General features: G+C 35.4%; 1 protein-coding gene across 2 annotated transcripts in view; it reads right to left on the reverse strand.

Annotated features, from left to right (window-relative positions):
• EED (embryonic ectoderm development) overlaps positions 1-17521 on the reverse strand; it is a 29273-nt gene extending 11752 nt beyond the window's left edge. Inside the window, exons 1-8 of one of the 2 annotated variants that reach the window (XM_011222465.3) lie at positions 16736-17521; positions 11733-11885; positions 9468-9560; positions 6972-7037; positions 5796-5921; positions 5052-5133; positions 2783-2874; positions 622-755 (exon numbers count right to left, since the gene is read on the reverse strand). In XM_011222465.3, the coding sequence (XP_011220767.2) occupies positions 622-755; positions 2783-2874; positions 5052-5133; positions 5796-5921; positions 6972-7037; positions 9468-9560; positions 11733-11885; positions 16736-16849 (860 nt within the window). In that variant the 5' untranslated portion in view covers positions 16850-17521. The remainder of the gene's footprint in view (positions 1-621; positions 756-2782; positions 2875-5051; positions 5134-5795; positions 5922-6971; positions 7038-9467; positions 9561-11732; positions 11886-16735) is intronic. The other variant, XM_002917305.4, reaches the window with a different exon arrangement.
• Positions 17522-18835: the final 1314 nt, after the last annotated feature.

The raw sequence follows: 18835 nt of genomic DNA on the forward strand, positions 1-18835 counted from the left end.
ATATGTGTGTGTGTGTGTGTATATATATATGTGTGTATATATATATATATATATATTTTTTTTAAGAAAACTGCAAAGTTCCCACTCAGTCAGTCTCATAAAGCAAGGCTCCTGCTTCTGAACTGTCTCCATCTAAAAAACGGATCATCATTTAAAGGAAAGCATTACATTATCATGAAATAAAGCCAAGAAACCCATTTAAAAAAAATCATGACTTACTGCCTTGACTTTGAATTTAAAGTGTTGACAAATAATACAAGTAATATTATTCTGAAGGGTTCTTTACTCTATTCCACAGCAAGTTTAAACAGCTTAAAATTGTTTTAATGTAAATAGCCAAGCATACGCATACCTAAATAAAAATAAGTGAAACATGCTACTAAATTAAGACGAAAACACAATTTAAAGGGGATTTTGAAAAATGAGCCACAAACATTAGGCTAAAAATAAAGAGCTTCTATTTAAAAAATCTTATGGTTATGTAAATTGGTACCTAAAAGTTATTAAAAGAAGGGCTTCTAAACTCAATGTTGGGGGATTCTGTAAAAAATTGGGAAAAAGTAAAATGCATTTATCCAAAAGCATGAAAAAAGAAACTGTTTTAAATAGCACAATTGTTACCTGTTAGTTTTATTTGGGTTATAATCATAAGATTCCTTAATTGCATTCATCATTCTCTTTGAATTAATCCTCCAAAGTTTAAGAGAGTGATCCATACCACAGGACATTATTTTTTCACCCAAAAGATCATAATCCTGTATGTAAAACAGAAAAGCTTAAATATACAAAACTGACCAAATTAGACTATCCAATTTTCATCTGATGTACAGCATAATGAAAATTCTATTTCAAGTCACACACAAACACTGAGTTTATCTACATAGTCCATAAATCAGTTGTTACTGCTTTCAAGACTTATTTTTTTTCAAGATTTAGTTTTAACTGATTTGTCAGTTTGTCACAGTATATGAGCTTATACAATATGTAAAGAAAGTAAACTGTCTGAATTTAGTTTTATCTATTCAATTATCTTTAAGTATTTCCTTTCTTGATTTTGAAGGTAAACTGAATGAAGTAAAACAATTATTCTACCTAAGTTTATTAGTTTTCTTTGTTCAACCCTGATTAAACATGAAATCGACAGCTACAAACTATACAGTGGGTCCCTGAACAATTGAAATTTTACTTTATCTGTGTATCTAAGTCAAAATACTNGTTATATTGGTTTTAAGTTCACTTTTAAAAAGAAAAAAAGGTCTAAAAAAAGGGGAAATAACATATTTTAACTGTTTCATTTCCTATCTACTAATTTTGAAGACATCTAACTGATCATCTATGACAACAATTTATTCNATCTATAATAACAATTTATTTTACCTTATTTCATAGATAAGACAATGAGGTACCAAGATGCTATTTAACTTAGCACATGGTTTAACCCATGATTCATATCAATCCTGCTATCAGTGAACTCCTCCTATATTACAGAAAAGAGATAAAGACTGTGTCCTACTCTCATTTTAGGAAGTAACAGTAGAAGAGGGCCTGGCTGGCTCAGTCAATAGGGCATGCAACTCTTAAATCTCGGGGTTGTGATCTCAAGATTCACACTGGGTGCAGAGATTATGTAAAAATAAAATCTTAGTGGCGCCAGAGAGGCTAGTCAGTTAAGCATCTGCCTTCGGCTCAGGTCAGGATCCCAGGCTTGTGCTCTGTCAAATACATAAAATCTTAAAAAAAAAAAAAAAAGGGAAGAAAACAGTGGAGACTTCTATTTAAGGAGGAGAATATTTTCCTTATTAATCTGGCTATTTCTGTGTTCATCCAACCTTTGAACTGATCATGGACACTGTTTTTACAAGAGCCTAAGGGCTTTAGGTTTGGTGTTCAGAAGTCTGGTTGCTGCTACTTCTAATCACCTCACTGTCAACAGCAATAAGACACCCTTAGAGTCAACAGCTCTGATTTATAATTCTTGAAGGATGGTAGTCATGGTTCTTAGGACACATAAAACCAGATGGGAGAATGCTGCTACAACTTTTAGAAAATCCAAGGTGACAAGGCAGCTCAAGGTAGGTATGCTTCTCACAAAAGCATACAACTCCAACTACAGAAATATTTAGTACTCCCAAATAAAATGCTACCTGCTTCAAAACATGGTGCCCCTTTACATAGTTTAATAAAATACCTAAGAGTTGTAAAACCACTAGATAAGCTATAAATGGAACATAAGTAAAGCTAAAATAATGTAAAAATGTGAAAATACTAGCTGACTAAAAATACTAACACTATATCATTAAAATGGATCAATAGATTATAATACATAAATATAAAGGGTAACACCATGACATCGAAGAGTTATCTAAAACTTAGTTTAAGCACAATAAAACACTTCCTAAAAATGGATCTTATATTTCAACTTCAAATAAAAGATGAAAGTTGATCTCAATTACTAACTAGCTTATTAACCTTTTTTCTTTAATAACTGAGAAACAGCAAAACAGAAGTTGCCTTGGTGACTTCTCACTGAACAAGTTCATGGTATTCTTTCAGGAGAATCTAGGTGCTGGTATAAAGTGCAAGAGTACAGATAAAGCACAAAGAGCCTTACTTGCTTTATTCCTTCATCTGTAAGGTAAAGACCTTGTCATGTCACAAGTAAATAAAATGAGTGCCTGGCAGGCTATATGAAACAAACCATATGCTTTCCTATGAGAGTTCCATGGGGATTGTTCAGAGCTCTCTACACCTGAAGGTCACTGCCCTGCAGCTTTCAACTTACTGCACTTAGCACTTCATCTCTGTGCCCTTCTACGCCTCCAAATATTGCCACCAGTGTGTCTGTTTGGATATTCCACAATCGTAATGCATGATCTAGTAAAGACATTAAAAAAAAAATTAAAATGGACTTTTATCATTCACTTACTCTGGATTCTCAAAACCTCTTTAAAGAAGTAAAAACTACAAAGTTTGGATTTAAGTAATACACAGTGAGGACTAAGAATGGAATCTACATTATATAGCAACTTAAAATATTCACATCAATATATAGACTTAACTATGAGCTCAAACTTTCCAGATCAAAAAGAAGTATTTATGTGGTCTTAAAATATGTTTAGCCTATTTGCCTCAAATAATTTCCTTTAAATAATATCCTAATTTGATGGAGTTGTGCTCCTGAGATAACAAATACTTAAGAGATTTGACATAAATAAGTTTCATGTGAAACTTATCTATGTCAAAGAACAAGATACTAAAGTTTTTTCCTCCACAGAATCCACATTTACAAATTGAAGGGGACTACAAAATTTCTAAAGTAACCCCAAAATAGGATTAAAAACTACATACATTACAACTTACTTTTATAGTATTATAGACCTCTTAGAAATGTAACTAATTTGAACAATTTCATTTTCCACTAAACATTAGCAACAAAAATATACAGCAACATTAATATAAAAATGTACAGCCTGAAATATAACAATGTCCATATCGTACATGAGTATTAACATATTTCATACACCAGAAGGCAGTAATAAATTGTGTTCAGTAGTGGAAATCAACATTGTTATAAAAATTTCTCGATTCCAATTGTGTACAATTTTTATGTGGACATCTGTTTTCATTTCTCTTGACTACACAGACACACACAGGAGCGCTATTTCTATGTTTTAACTTTTTGAGGAACTGCCATTTTTTAATGTGTCCATTTTACTTTCCCACCAGCAATGTATGTGGGGGCTCAAACTTCTCTAAATCCTAATCAACCCAGATTCTTTTTTTATTACAGTCATTCTAGTAGGTATGAAGTGGTCTCATTGTGTTTTTGATTTGTATTTCCCTAATGATAAATGATACCAAGCACCTTTGCATGTGCTCACTGGACATCGGTGTATATTCTTTAGAAAGTCTATTCAAAATCTTTGCCCATTTTTTAAAGAGCTGTCTATATTGTTGAATTGTAAGAGCTCTTGGTACAAATCCCTTATTAGATACATAATTTTCAAAATATTTTCTTGTATTCTGTAGGTTATCTTTGCAGTTACTGACACAAAGAGGGAAGAACGGGGTTAGAGAGTTGTGTTATTTAGAAAGAGTGTAGCATTATGAACTGTATCACCTGTAAAGAAATACCTGGGCCCAGCTACTATTATCAAGAAAAGAGAAAAAGTTAGCATCTTTACAAGGGTGTTGATTTCCAAACTTATGCCTTGGTAGGTAAAGAAAAATCACACTGAAGCATTTTCATGGAAGAGTTTTGATTTGAGGATATCTTTTAGTATGAGCCAATTGTAGGGGAAGGTTATAGGTTTGACAAGCCTTTACAAAGAATAAACTTGACTAGAATAATAACGTAGAAGTAAAAAGAGAACAATCAAGAACAGAATGTAGAAATAACACAGCTGATTTCAGAGGGCTCAGAAATGATTAAGATGCTTGTCTGAACCCTGAATAAACTTATAATGCCAATATAAGCATAAAGAGCAAGGCAAGGCTTTCTTTATATGTATGGGAAATATTTCAAAGAGCTTATGCTGGAGAACTTAGCATTTTAAGGAATTCTACTAGGGAATCCTTTATAAAATAAAAACTTTATGTATGCATATGAAAAAGCAATACAGATTTTCAGATGCATTACTTCTTATTACATGACTGGTCGGTGATAAGGAGATTTGCAAAACTATATTTAAAATTCTTAAAAGTGTCATAACTTTGGCGACTTACCTTAAAATTAATAAAACTTAATAAAATAACTCAACTGAGGATGAACAATCACAATACACTATTGTGAATAAAGGTAATACATATTTAATCTTAAGTATCAATTATTTTATTTATGTCTGATGTTAACAGTCTATTTCATGGTCTTTTTACCTAATTCTTGGTCTGGGGATGCTGCTGCAGTCTGAGATTTTTCTACTAAAAACGTACCTTATAAATTCTTTTTAACTTTGGCCCTTTTTTTTTTTTTAATATCTTAGAATTCTTTGTCCCTTAAAAAAAAATCATTCTCAAATAAACAAGACTAAAGAAACATTTGCTTCTCTTACCTTTACTTACTGACAGGAGAAGATTTGGATCTCTTGGGTGGAATTTCAGCTCATTGATAGCATTTCCATGGCCAACATAATGCTACAATAAATTTATAACATTCAACTTTCATATTAAAATCAATAAATTCTTTCATTAATCTTAAAAGAATGGCAAAATAGTTTCACTTAAAGTAGTGGTTTCCAACCCTGGCTGCATATTAAAATCACCCAACAAAGTCAAAGGAAAAAAGAGATGCTCAAGTCCTGTCTGCAAGTATTTTGATTTGACTGGATTAGCTGAGACCCAGGCAAGGATTTAAAAGATCCCCAGGTAATTCTAATGTGCCCCAGGGTTAAAACCTTCTGATTAAAGTGATTTGTAAAACTTCTTAGTTCAAATTTCCAGGCTTCATCTTTCAGTTCTTTACAAGTCCTTGACTCTATATCCCTAATAAGGATGTTTGGAAAAAGTACTCACTCTTCCCTATAGTTATTTAAAGCATCTCAGAATAAGACAAGGCAGGAGGGAAATTATTCTTTTTTTAAAAATCGCAAATAAGAACTTCCCGCTTATTCCTTAATTTGTATTATCAAATGAGACAAAGGTCTCAAAAGACTTGCCTAAAGCAAGCAAACAGTAAAATACAAATCAAATTAGAAATTGTACAGATATTGAATCCACTAGTTTTAAATTAAAAATGGCAAGTTTTCACAAGTGTGTATTCAAAAAAGGGCAGATGTACAATTTAACCAAAAACCCACCTTTATGCACTGCATTGTTATGGGATTAATTATCCTAATTATGCCTCTAGATCCAGCCACAGCCAGCAAAGGATGGCTTGTATTGCTATCATATGTCCATGCACAAGTGTAAAAGTTTTCATCAGCCTAAGAAATGCCAGTTAAGAAATATAATTTGTTTTTGAAAAGTAAACATGTCAATGATTATACATGGAAACCTCTAAAGAAATACTCAAGTACCTGACAAAGGAGCTCTCATTTCTCCTTATACTACCATATTTAAACAACGGACATTTTAGACCGACAATCTAAACCAAATAGTCAAACAAAACCAGTCCTTCCACTCAATTTTGACTACTGTTTAGATGCTTGCATAAATACTCAACTGTCATTTGAAAGCAACCATAGACAATATGTAAATGAATGGGTATAGTTGTGTCGCAGTAAAACTTTATTTACCAAAACAGGTAGCTAGCCCCATTAGCTATAAATTGCTGACCCTTGTTTTCCCAATACGTCCGACTATGCATTTCTAATTCAGTTTGAATAGTGTTAACTATTAGTTTTCCACCTTTTCCTGTGAGGCTTTCCGGATATGGCTACAGGTCACTTCTTTCCATATAAACTACTGAAGACTGAATATACCTTTGCCTTTTCCTGTTTGCTAGGTTTTTTAAATGATCTGAAAGACACTGTATCACCAACCTTTGCCTAACCTTTTCGCTTTTTAAACTTTTCTTTTTCTTTATGTACTCAAGTTTTGCAATATTTTATTTCCTAAACAAACTGCATGTATTTACTTTTTCCCTATAGGCTTTGTTGTTCCAATACTTGGTATGACTGCCAGTCACAGCTGCTGATCAACGCCAATTCATTAATATTAACTACCCTTAAGTGATAAAATTCTAAGCAAGGTCAAAGAAACAGGAGGTTTTAGCTACTTTTTGCTATCATTTCTATTACTGGATTTCCAATGCTAATCTCTAGCCACCTCTCCCCACTCTCTCATATCCACTTTACAATGCATTTCTAGGGATCAGGAAAATTAAACTAGGAATCTCTTGTGATAGTAAAGGAACAGCACTGGTTCAAGGGCAGTATAACTTAAGGGAACTAATTAATTTAGAAAAGCTTTGGTGTACTTATTGAAAAGTAAGTTTCTTTAGCCAGAGACATTAAAAACCCAAGAAAGGATACATCAGCATCCACATAAGATTGCAACAACCGGATTTCTCCTTGCGAGTGACATTCATATAAGGTAACCTAATAAAAACAAAAATACAGTAAATTTCATCTCAAACACAAAAGCCACATTCTCTTCACCTCTGAAACATATCTTAGTCACAAACGTGTCTTAAAGGCACTACAGAAACTATTTAAAAATAGCTTCTTTGAATTTAATGAAGCATTATAAAGCCTAATGTATTACATAATTTCCTGAGTATATTAAATATTATAGTAATAATAATGGCTTCTATTTTCACTGTTCTAAATTTAGATCTCATTCATGTAATTGCACCAACTCTTCCAAGTGAATACAGCTGAATATCTCAAAGTAAAGTTGTGGTTTATCAATTTTTAATTAAGTTCTTAAAGTCTTTGGGTAGTTTAAGAATATTTACATATTAATTACATATAAGAAAGCCTATCATTTGCCTAAATAATGTTTTTCTCATGGACACAGCTCATTAAATATTAACTTTCTAATGTATGGCCATCTTTTTTATTTGCCATATATCTAAAGTTAATATATACTCTATATACAATTAAACTTTATTTCCATTTTTCTTATAGCTTAGTCATGTTAGCAATAACTTAATTCTAATTATATAAAAACTCCATAAAGATCCTATAAATTATCACTGCCTATTAAATTAATAAAATCTCTACATAAATAGTTTTAAAAATATTCCTTGTATGACTGCTAAACTAGGTTATGTCCTAGAAGATAATTTTTTTTTCTTAATAAGAAAAAAAAGTCCAAACACCAGAACTTTTTGTAATTCAATAAACTATGTAATGGCCTTCGATGTCATTTTAAATGAAAATAGGGATACTTTTTGTTAGAATGCCTTAACAATTAAATAAGCACACTGAAGCACAAATTGGAACTAATTCGGATACTATCATGGCCAAGTTAGTTAAGTATAATCTTAGGTTTACAGTGATGTCTTAAAAGTAGATTCAAATTAATTAATGCACTATGCTCCCAACTAAGAAAAATAACCTAATCTTTTCTTGAACCTGTACCACTTTCCCCACGAATTTTTTTTTTCCGAGAATTCAAGAACTAGACAGCTATAAGCAAGCTACATGTCACAAGCAACATTTGGCTGAACACCAAAAAAAAGCTGTTATTCCATGTTACCAACTGCAGTAGCCAAGTTTCAAATTTTCAGAATTTCAACGACCTAGTAAAAGCACCAGAGCCTTAAATGTAATGAAACCTTCCTTAAAGGAAGTTTTACAGGAAATTACCTAAAGCCAAATTTTACTTCTTAGGAAACAGGAATAGAAAGGATCCAGCCCAGAATGGATGCATGTGTTTTGTTATGATTCTCAAACTTGTAGGAAAAAAGCTTGGAAATATGCTGACATTTGAAAAATACTGAGTTGACAACTCCCTTGTTACCAAGTTAACTTTGTCTGAGAACAGAATACCAACCCTGAGAAACAAAAAACAAATACAGGAAACAGCGTGCATTAAAATCACATTCTTTCATTGCTGAAGAAACTTAGTACGACTACTAAAGAAGCATAAAATTTTATTTTACTCAAAGTAACAACGTATGTACCATCTTTCAGATTCACTCCTCTTCACCTCTTGGGCTAAAGGCAGAGGAAGTGACTTGTATTTGTTGTCAACCTGTATCTAATTAGTCCATCTCCTCTGTGCCTCTTTTTCCAAATACAACAATAAAGTACTACGTTATTCCTCATAACTCCTAATACAGTATTAATGGATAACCACAATGTTAGTTAATGTAAACTCAAGAGGACAATTTTTCCCTGAGGTGATTTCAATTTAATAATTCCAGAGACTCCCTGGAAAGCAGTAAGGACTCTTTCTGTTCTCCATTTATTTAGAAGTGAATAGAATAATAAATACGTCTTTGCAGTCCACCAGTTCAGCCCCTGGTTTGACCAAAAAGTTAAATATGGTTTATGTTAAAATGTGCCACTTCTCTCAGTTCAAGATATTTTTGGTTCCCTTAAATAAAAACAAATCTAACAGATGTTTATTGCAAATAGTTAAAATACTTTCAATAACTAATATATAAAACCCCTGGATTTATGCTTTGCATTTATAGACAGCCACTATGTTAGTTTACTATTTTTAAGAATCTACAGACTTTATATCCTAATTTGAATGATATACAACTATCAGAACTGCTTCCAAAAACAGGAATCAATTCTTTCAGTCATGCAAAACAAAATATTAGTAAGGATGAATATAAACAGAAACCTGTTTCATGAACAACTGAGAATAATATATGAAATAAAGATGTATTTTCAGTAGTAAACACTAGGTTCTAACCACCTTAGTTTTGTGACAATTTCTAGAATACTACATAAGGAGTACTGTTGAACCAGCTATGCCAGATGTACTTCAAAATCATTAAATTTCAATATTATAGTAACACCAGAGTCTAATAATCAAGCCAAATGCCAAAAAGACCCCTGAACACTCACTCTGTTGCTTCCTACGGTTGCAAACACTAACGGATCTCCTTCTTTACTGTGCCAGTTAAATTGTACTCCAAACAATGGCTGATTATGATCTTCCTGTAAAATAATCATAAAACACAAAAATTACTATAATTTAGAAACAAAAGAATGGTGAACTGACCATTTCCCCTTACAACTTTTTTTTCCAAAATGTAGGCCGCTATTCAAGTCAGAGGTCAGGTAACAAGCACTCATCTATGAAAACACTTTGATATTTGCCTTCTATTTTCTTAAACCCAATCATATTCTTCTGAATCAAAATTAAACTGGATTGTTATAGATACAATTAATCTCTTGGGACATACGGACATAACGTATGTTTCTCAAAGAAGAAATGAACAAATACACTAAGACTTAATATAGCTCCTCTAACGCTCCCTAAACTTTATTAGGTTTAATTTTTCCCTTGTGAAGTGAAGCATATCACACTCCATCCAAATTACCACTTTCTATTATTCCTCCAGAAACAATTTCAAATAATCTTGAATTTGGGTTCTAAAAAAAAAAACAAACAAAAAAACAAACCCAAGAAGCTTTATAATGAACAAAAATACCTGAGCAGTGGGGACCAGGGGAGGCAAAGGACTGTAACTTCAGTTACCAGGAAGCTATAAGGAGGTGCATAAAAAACAAGTATGGTTGACCCTTGAACAACAGGTTGGAACTGCACAGGTCCAATCAAACAGATTTTTTTGGGTACAGTAGTGTAAACGTGTATTTTTTCTTTTCTTTCTTTTTTTAAAAAAAATATTTTATTTCCTAGACAGAGCAAAAGCAGACAGAGTGGTAGGGAGAGGGAGAGGGAGAACCAGGCTCCCTGCTGAGCAGACCCTGGGATCACAACCTGAGCTAAGGGGCAGATGCTTAACTGTTTGAGCCACCCAGGCGCCCCCACAAAAATATTTTTTTAACATTTTCTTTTCTCTACCTTAATCTAAGAATGCAGTATATAATACATACAACACACAAAACATGCGTTAATCAAATTTATGTTATTGGTAAGGTATGTTACTGACTTCTGATCAACAGGAGGTTATTAGTAGTTAGGTTCTGGGGGTTAAACTTGGATTTTCATCTGCACAGGAGTGGGGGCGGCAGCACCCTCAAGTCGTTCAAGGGTCTAGAGTATTCACTTTTATTCACAAAGTTATTTTTCAGCCTTAGAATTTTACTGGTAATCTTCTGGCAATGAACATTAACTTTCAACATCGCTTTTAAAGTGTAACAACTTTCATTTTTTATCCTTTGAAAAGTCATAGCTTTAGGCTTTTGAAATATTTCATCGAATTATTTAAACAGTTAAAAACAACACCTCCCAAATATACTATCTAAAAATAGGTAAAATAACTAAATATTAACACAAAACTATAATGGACACTTTGTGGTTTTTTTTTTTAACATACTAAGATTAATTTCCCTCCTTTAAAGAGAATATAATTTGACACACTGAGCAATTTATTTTGCTATACAGACAGGAAAATAATTTCCACATAGACAAAGCTTTGAATGCTTTCTGAAGTATTCACTTTACCTAAAAGTATATTCAGATACTTAGAAAATATTCTAACTTACATATGTATAAGATATTGTAATGTATATTTTTGCTCAGTATAAGAAAAATACTCCCAAATTAAAAAAACAGAAAATGAATAATAAAGGAAAATATTTTAAATAAATATCACTAATCCTCTTCATAAATAAAAATGCTACTGAAGCAATAATTTAATAATTCCAAAACCCTGTTTTCCCCAAATACTGAGTATTAAGAAAATGTTAACGTACACCTTTTCCTTTGAAAACAATTTCAAGTAACACAAATGATAAGAATAAATATTTAAAAACTGCACAAAGACATCTGTTTCAATCTATGCTGACTGAAAGTTAATGGGTCACATTCAGTTCTTTATATAAAGAGGTATCAGGAAGTGGCTTAGTTTTTAAAGTTTTATCAAAATATGAAGAATAACACATCTCACATCTTTTTTCTGAATACAAATAATAAACCCAGTATGTAGTACCAGGTATTACCCATTTAAATTAAAACAAAATAAAAGCTAAACAGAAATGGACTGTAATAACTATGCAGTCTATGCTACAAACAACCTTCAAAGTACTCTAATTTTAAAGTATTTTAAACGTGACAAAGTATCTGAGCATACAATGTTTACCACTGAGAAATACTTCTGAAGCCTGGCATTCAGCCCACAGGATCTGTCTTTCCGCACATACCTTGAGACTATTTACACACTTGAAAGAATATTTGCATTTCTTTGACTTCCATTTTCCCTTCCCCCAACTTTTCCTTCCAGGAGCATTTGGTGTATTTGTAGGTGTATCAGGGCGTTCAGTGTTTGTACCACTTTCTATACTGACAGCATCATCCTGTAAGCAGTAAATTAGGAAAAATTACATAAAACAGCAATACTGTATGTAGCAGCAAATGACTTTGTACTGGGTAGCTGCTGATTGACCTTAAAGTAATAATTAATAAATACTGCAATTTCTTGCAGTAATAAATAAATTTGCAGAAAAATAAATTCTTGTCTCCAAATAAAGATAAAAAGCAAACCAGCTACATGTTAGGATTTGTGGATTTTTGATATTTCAGCAATAATAATATAATCAAAAAAGCTAATGAGAATAATGGTTAAGAATAATATTGCCTTTAATAACAAAGCACTGGTCTATGCCAACCACCATTAATACACTGGCTCATTTCATCTTTATAGCTCTTCACAGAAGGTACTGTTAGATAAGGAAGAGTTGTTTAGAGAGCTTAAGTGGTCTCCTGCAACTTAGGGTTGCTGGGATTCAAACCAAAGCTGTCACTCCTAAATCTGAACTACATGTCTTCATAATTAATTCTTGACTGCGGCTCAGTTTGGAGTAGAGCCGTCAATGGGCCTCTGAGGATGATGGAGTGCTGGTGCCTCTTACTTTAGATGTAGTTTCTGAAAATCCTGTTATCATTCAAAGTCCGCTTAATTAAAACACAAACCATTTAGAATTTTTAAAAAATCCTAAATATTCTGTGCTATTTCCAAGTGACATTGGCCTCACAGCTCTTGTAATAATGATACTTAATACAGAATTCCAGAAACTCTCTATAATTAAAGTAAAATCCTTCCAAATGTAGAAATGACCGCAGGAAACCACGAAAATTCACTTAATTTATACCCTATTTCTAATCATGGCCCTCTAATCTAAGATTTAACTACCTCCTTTGATTACATATTCCAGTGTATTCTTTGGAATAAAGAGATTTATTTAAACCTATTGCCTTAGGGCAATAGTTCCTAAATTCACTCCAGAGGAGGCTTTTTTTCATGGAATGCCTGTTATTATCTATTAGAACAAGTATAGGAAACACTGCCTTAGGGGCTATTTCTAAATCACTGCTTCCTAGTTTTTTATTTATAGAAGGTTCAAAATTAACTGGAGTGTCAGAAAGCATATAAACAAATTCACACAAATTCACCTAAAAACAGTACGGTATTATACGGCTGTTCTTGGGGGGTGATTTGCAAAATTTCAAATGGTTCCCACCTTTTAATACAATACACTAATCGTTCTGGAATATATTGATTAGGATGAAAAAACTGGATAGATAATACACAATAGGTGCTTAATATCTGAATCATAATTTAATGTAAATATAATCAGACAGAAAATGTAAAATTCTAAAAGTTCAGTTCCTAGGCTTAAATCATGGTTTATATCTATTTCTCTCCCTCTTCACAGTTTCACACAGTTAACATCTAGTGTAGAAAATAACCATATTTCAGTGAAAAACTATGCATTAATTATAGCACACCTTTCCACCTTATCAGATTCCAGTCCTCTTCATTGCCTTTGAACAACCTTATAACTCATTTTATACTGTGAGTAACTGATAGTTGTGTAAATTCTGTCTCCAAAGGTAGAGGCTCAAAATGTCCTCCTCTGGAAAAAACTTTTGTCTCCATCTGCAATTTCACCTCCACATTCCTTTAATGTATAAATGTATATTGTTGGACTCACACTTGCCCCGTTTCCTCATACGAGTGTGAAATAAAAATTTAATGTTTCACTTACCTTTTTCTGAAAACTGTCCTTTAACACTAGAGAAGTAAAATAAAACTGACATTTATTCACCAGCTGCTTCACACTGTCCCAAAATTCAAACTGTTAATCAAGAAAACACACAAAACACTGTTTTGTTTTGTTTTTTAAACTCTGACCACTTAACTTACCCATCTCCTCGGAAGGAAAATTATGAAGGAATCGAATGGAAATGCAATATAGTCACAACGCTTTAATTTTACCTTTAAATTAAAATCAAACCTTTGCTGAGTATCTGTGTATAGGCTGACTTCCACCTTGGCCCCCTCTCAAGGTATAGAATGATATATGGCACTACCATCTTCATTTGCCCAACGAGGAAACAGAGAGTAAGTAATTTGTCCGCTATCTCACCATAGGTAATTTACTTAAGCAAAGTATAAGTCTCCAGATTCAGCCCTCTACTAGGAAACCATTAATACTCTTCAAGAAGCTAAATACCCTGCAAGTCATAAGACCTTTAAAAATTCAATAAGATGGCATATACATATGCAAAAAACTTACATGTCCTTTCAATTCTTTGATTCACATTCACAGTAGTAATTGCTCAGATTACCTTAACTCCCAACTCAAACACCACATTCTTTCCCCACTTGCTTTTGGCTTTTTCATCACTATTCAGTTCCCCCACTGCCCATTAGCTTTGTCTGAACTCATTTTTCTGAAGTTCTTTACTGTCTTTCCTTACTGCTTCCCTCTAACCTATGTCCTAGATCTGGGGTCTGTGGGTGGAATTCAGAGGGCCCGTGAATTTAGGTGGCCAGACAGAAAAACCCACTTAATTTTCACCATCTTTAACTGAAATTTAGCACTTTCTTCTATTAAATGAAGGTAACATATACGAGAATACTACTGTAGCTGTGACTTTCTCATCATGGAAATCAAGTATTTTCATATCATATCCTAGTAGTTGCAGATCTCAAAAAAAACTGTCTTACACCCATCATTACTACCAGACCCCCTGCTAGATCTATAGAGTTACTTAAAGTGCTAATACAGAAGCACTTAGGGCACCTGGCTGGCTCAGTCCGAGGAGCATGAAACTCTTGATCTCCAGGTTGTGAGTTTGAGCCCCACGCTGGGTGTACAAACTTGCACTTAAACAATGCTTTATATGAAAGCACTTTATTAAAACAAATCTTAAATCTGTTCTGAAAAACATTTTTATAACATATTACATAATGCTATTATTTTGTTTATAACTTTATATACTGTATTTTATACATTTAAAAATGTTGCTCTGAGAAGGCTACCAGAGATTCATTGAGGTGTACAAGGCACTAAAAAGGTTTAAAGTCCCTATACAAATGAGGGAACCCAAATAAAAGCTTCATTCACTGTTTGGTTCTGAATAGCTTTAGAATGCAAAGAATATATCCTCCTTAAGGGTCTACCAAAAAGACTTTCAATTTATTTGGTCCCGTGAAATTTTCCTCAGTCTAAATATATTATTGACATATTCATTACATTTCTGCTTACTTAGTATGTGCTAGGGCCAGAAGCATAAGTCTTCACAGTAATTAAATAAAATCTGTATAGTACTTCCAGGGCAGAGGCTCTTTTAAGCACTTTACCTCTATTATCTTATTTAGTCCTCACAAATACTCTTTGAGGTAAATACATTATCCCCATTTCCAAGAAATTAAGGAAACTAGATCAAGTACCCTGCTCAAGGTCAAGCAACCAGTAAGAAGTAGATTGGGAATTTTAACTTAACATGTGGGTCCAATCTGTACTCCTAATCGCTAACTTAATCTGCCAGAAAAGAAATTTTTAAAAAGCAGAAATAAAACAGGCTCCAAGGACTGAAATGAAGAGGGTCAAAAATGTTAGAAAGCAATACATAAGATTGAGAAGCACAAACAGGAAAAAGATTTAAAGTTAACATTCAACACCTAAACTTTCCAGAAATTTCAAGTCCAAATCCCACAAACTGATAATTCCCCAAATATCCTCCTTCTAGCTAAAATTCTTTCCCATCTCTTCAGTGAAAATTTTGGTCATGACACCATGCCATATATATGCCTGTTAGTGAAGTAATGATGTAGAATTTAGGAACTGGGTGTGTAACATAGTGTTTATTTCTAAAACTAGCCAAATTGAGAAAATGGAGAACTTACATCACCCTCCTACAACACCTTAAAGATTTTAAAAATACATTCAGATATCGTTGCCATAGATTATGAAAAGGAGGTTCACATCTGGATAACTTCGAATGAACTGTCAAGACACTTTGCTGCTCTTATTGGATATAAGCTTAAAAGTGAAAATTAATGTCACTTCAGTTATTACTGGCGACTTACCTAGACATAAGATGATTACCAAGATCCATTTCAGAGTTTTAAAAATAAAAAAATCTGATTCCAAAATACCTTACATTTGTGAAGCCACGAGCCCATACCTAACGACATCTGTCTTTACCACTGTTGCCTAAAATCTTCCAGGTCATCCCCTTTACTTCAGTAAAAACTTTAAAAATAGTAACCGACTCTTCTTATTACATCAAAGGTGGTTTCCCCCTCCGACTCATAAGACCCTCTTCAATTCTGCTCCTCCGGAAGAAAAGCCACTGTCAGGCACATCCCATCTCCACCCACAGGACAGGAGCAGACATAAAATCCCACCTTAGAACAATCACCCGAACCCCTTAAGTCGAAGATCTAACTACTCTTCCCATCCTGGACACTCTAAGTGTCGAAAAGTGACACAATCCCTAAATTCCTTCTTGAGAGTCGCTAACTCACGCTGGCTCCTCCTTCCAACTTTCTCAGAAAAACCTCCAACTTGCCTTTTAAACTACTGGAATCTCAGATCCGCACTCTCCCAAAATCTCCCAAAGGCCCAAACACCCCCCAACGACGCAAAAGGATCTCAGAGCAGACCCCTTCCGACCCTCCGCCCACCACGCTCTCTCTTAAACCACTCTCCTTCTCCAAGTTTCTGCTTGCTCTCGGCCCCTGCTCAAAATCCCCATAGAGACAAGTTCGATTTTCTCCTCCACGCCCGCGTTTTCCTGAGAGTGACACCTCTCCCTCCCCCCACAGCAGCCCGCCCGCCCCCACGCCGAGTTTAAAAAGAATTTAAAACTTTCATTCCAGAGTCCCATTCGCACTGCTCTGGGCTGCACTCACATTCTCGTCTCCAGAGAGGTCCGGGTTGCTGTTCTCGTCGCTGCTCAGCTTTTGCTTCTTGGCCGCAGGCATGTCTGTTCCCGCCGGCGCTGTCGACACTTCCCTCTCGGACATATTCCTCCGCCTCCCTCCAGGTTCCTGCCGCCTAGGGCGGGGCCTCCGCCACACCGCCGTCAAGCAAGCCCGGCCGGAGCCTGCCGCAAAGTTGCCGCTGCCGCCGCCACCTCCACCGCTCCCCCCACTGTCGCAAACCGCGCCCAGCCGCCGAGGCGGGCGTGCGTGCGACCCCGCCACACTGCTGAAAAAGGGGCGCGCGTGCGCGCCCTCCCGCGCAGCTTCCTGGCTCTTTCCCTTTCCCTGCGCCCGTCTTGCCCTTTTCCCGCCGCCCTCCCGGCAGTTTGCACGGAGAGGTGAGATACGTTAGCTATCAAGAGCAGTATTTCGTACGTCCCCTTTCCCCACTGCTGTCTCGATAAAGAAGAGGCGGAACTCAAAGAGATGCCCCCTCACCCCCTTCCTCCTTCCAAAGACGTTTCAGCCGCAATCGGCCCAATCCTTCGATCCCCGACCCGCTGCAAGGACTCGAAAGTCTGTGGAATGGACTAGACCACCGATGTTCCAGGGAATGGGGGAAGATACGAGAAGTCACCTCTTGCTTTAGTGGCGTCTGCCAAGTGTCCTTAATCTTGAACTCGGAGGACAACACTCTCACATTAATAATGGAACTGTTGAAGATTTAGTGTTTCGTTGTGAATAGGAGTTCGAAAACTGTAGAGTGCCTCTCACTTGCCTCCCCCATCTAGGAAATGGAAGTTACCAGCTAAGACGTGCGCATGCGCTGGGGCGTATTCTCGCGCTGGGTTGTCCAGACCCGCCTCCTCGGGCCCCTCCTCTTCGAAAGCCTGTTTGCTAAACCAGGTAGTCTTCCACCGGGTTTCCGTAGCCCGGGATGGATTTCAAAGCGCGACCAAGTCCTAGTGTCTGGACGCGTTCTGAATTCGTGATGAATATTTAATCTGTTGAATATTTCAGTCAATGGTTTTTCTCACCCAATTGTGCCAATGTTGAGTATCATTTAAGTTAGGAATATCCTGCAGTTACGATTCTAGACTCCAATGAGTTACGGCCTTAAGTGCTCTTTTAACTGTTAAAAAATTGTCAAGGCCCTGAACAATGCCNTTTATTTATTCGACAGAGATAGAGACAGCCAGAGAGAGGGAACACAAGCAGGGGGAGTGGGAGAGGAAGAAGCAGGCTCATAGCAGAGGAGCCTGATGTGGGGCTCGATCCCATAACGCCGGGATCACGCCCTGAGCCGAAGGCAGACGCTTAACCGCTGTGCCACCCAGGCGCCCCCTTAAGTGCTCTTTTTTAACTGTTAAAAAATTGTCAAGGCCCTGAACAATGCCAAGGCCTAAAAGTCAGTGGTTATCTCCAGCTATGTCTAAGACTGTGAAACTTAAACAACGGACAGAATTTGGGGACATACCAGATACAATAAAATTTTAGGGAAAGGCAACAAAACTGTTAAACTTCACCAAATTGTTTGTCTCTGTTAAATGTTACTATATCTGTGTGCTTGACAGGTGTCAAGTAATATTGGAGAACTTTATGGATTTGTTAGACGGTTCATTAAGTCACATAATCAAATCAACAGGAAAAGGAGAACCATGACAAGAAATAAAGCCAGACACTCACCCCCTTTTTGGTAGATCTTGGTTGTGATTACTTATCTTCCTGGGCTTCATCGTCCTCACCTGTGAAAATGAGGAAATTGGAAGGGACCTGACATTTCTTGAGCACCCACTTGGTAATACAGATTTTTTCTGTTAGGCCTCCTCACCCAATGGATAACCTGTATAGAGTGCCCCATCCATAAAATTCTTGTGTATTTGAATTCTGCATGATGCCTTAAGAGGGAGAATATCAGTTTCATTATCTGCAGATTGCAAGTCACTTTTCCTTCGGAAACCAGGGGAGAACTCAGTGGAGAATGAAAAAAGGAAGGTAAGTCAAAGGCAGGGCAGAAGTAGAGGTCTTTGCAATGCAGACTCAGGAAAAATAAGGAAGCTGAAAAAAATTAAAGTTCAGATCTTAATA

The sequence above is a fragment of the Ailuropoda melanoleuca genome, chromosome 8 (genome assembly GCF_002007445.2).
Source record: "Ailuropoda melanoleuca isolate Jingjing chromosome 8, ASM200744v2, whole genome shotgun sequence".
NCBI lineage: Eukaryota > Metazoa > Chordata > Mammalia > Carnivora > Ursidae > Ailuropoda > Ailuropoda melanoleuca.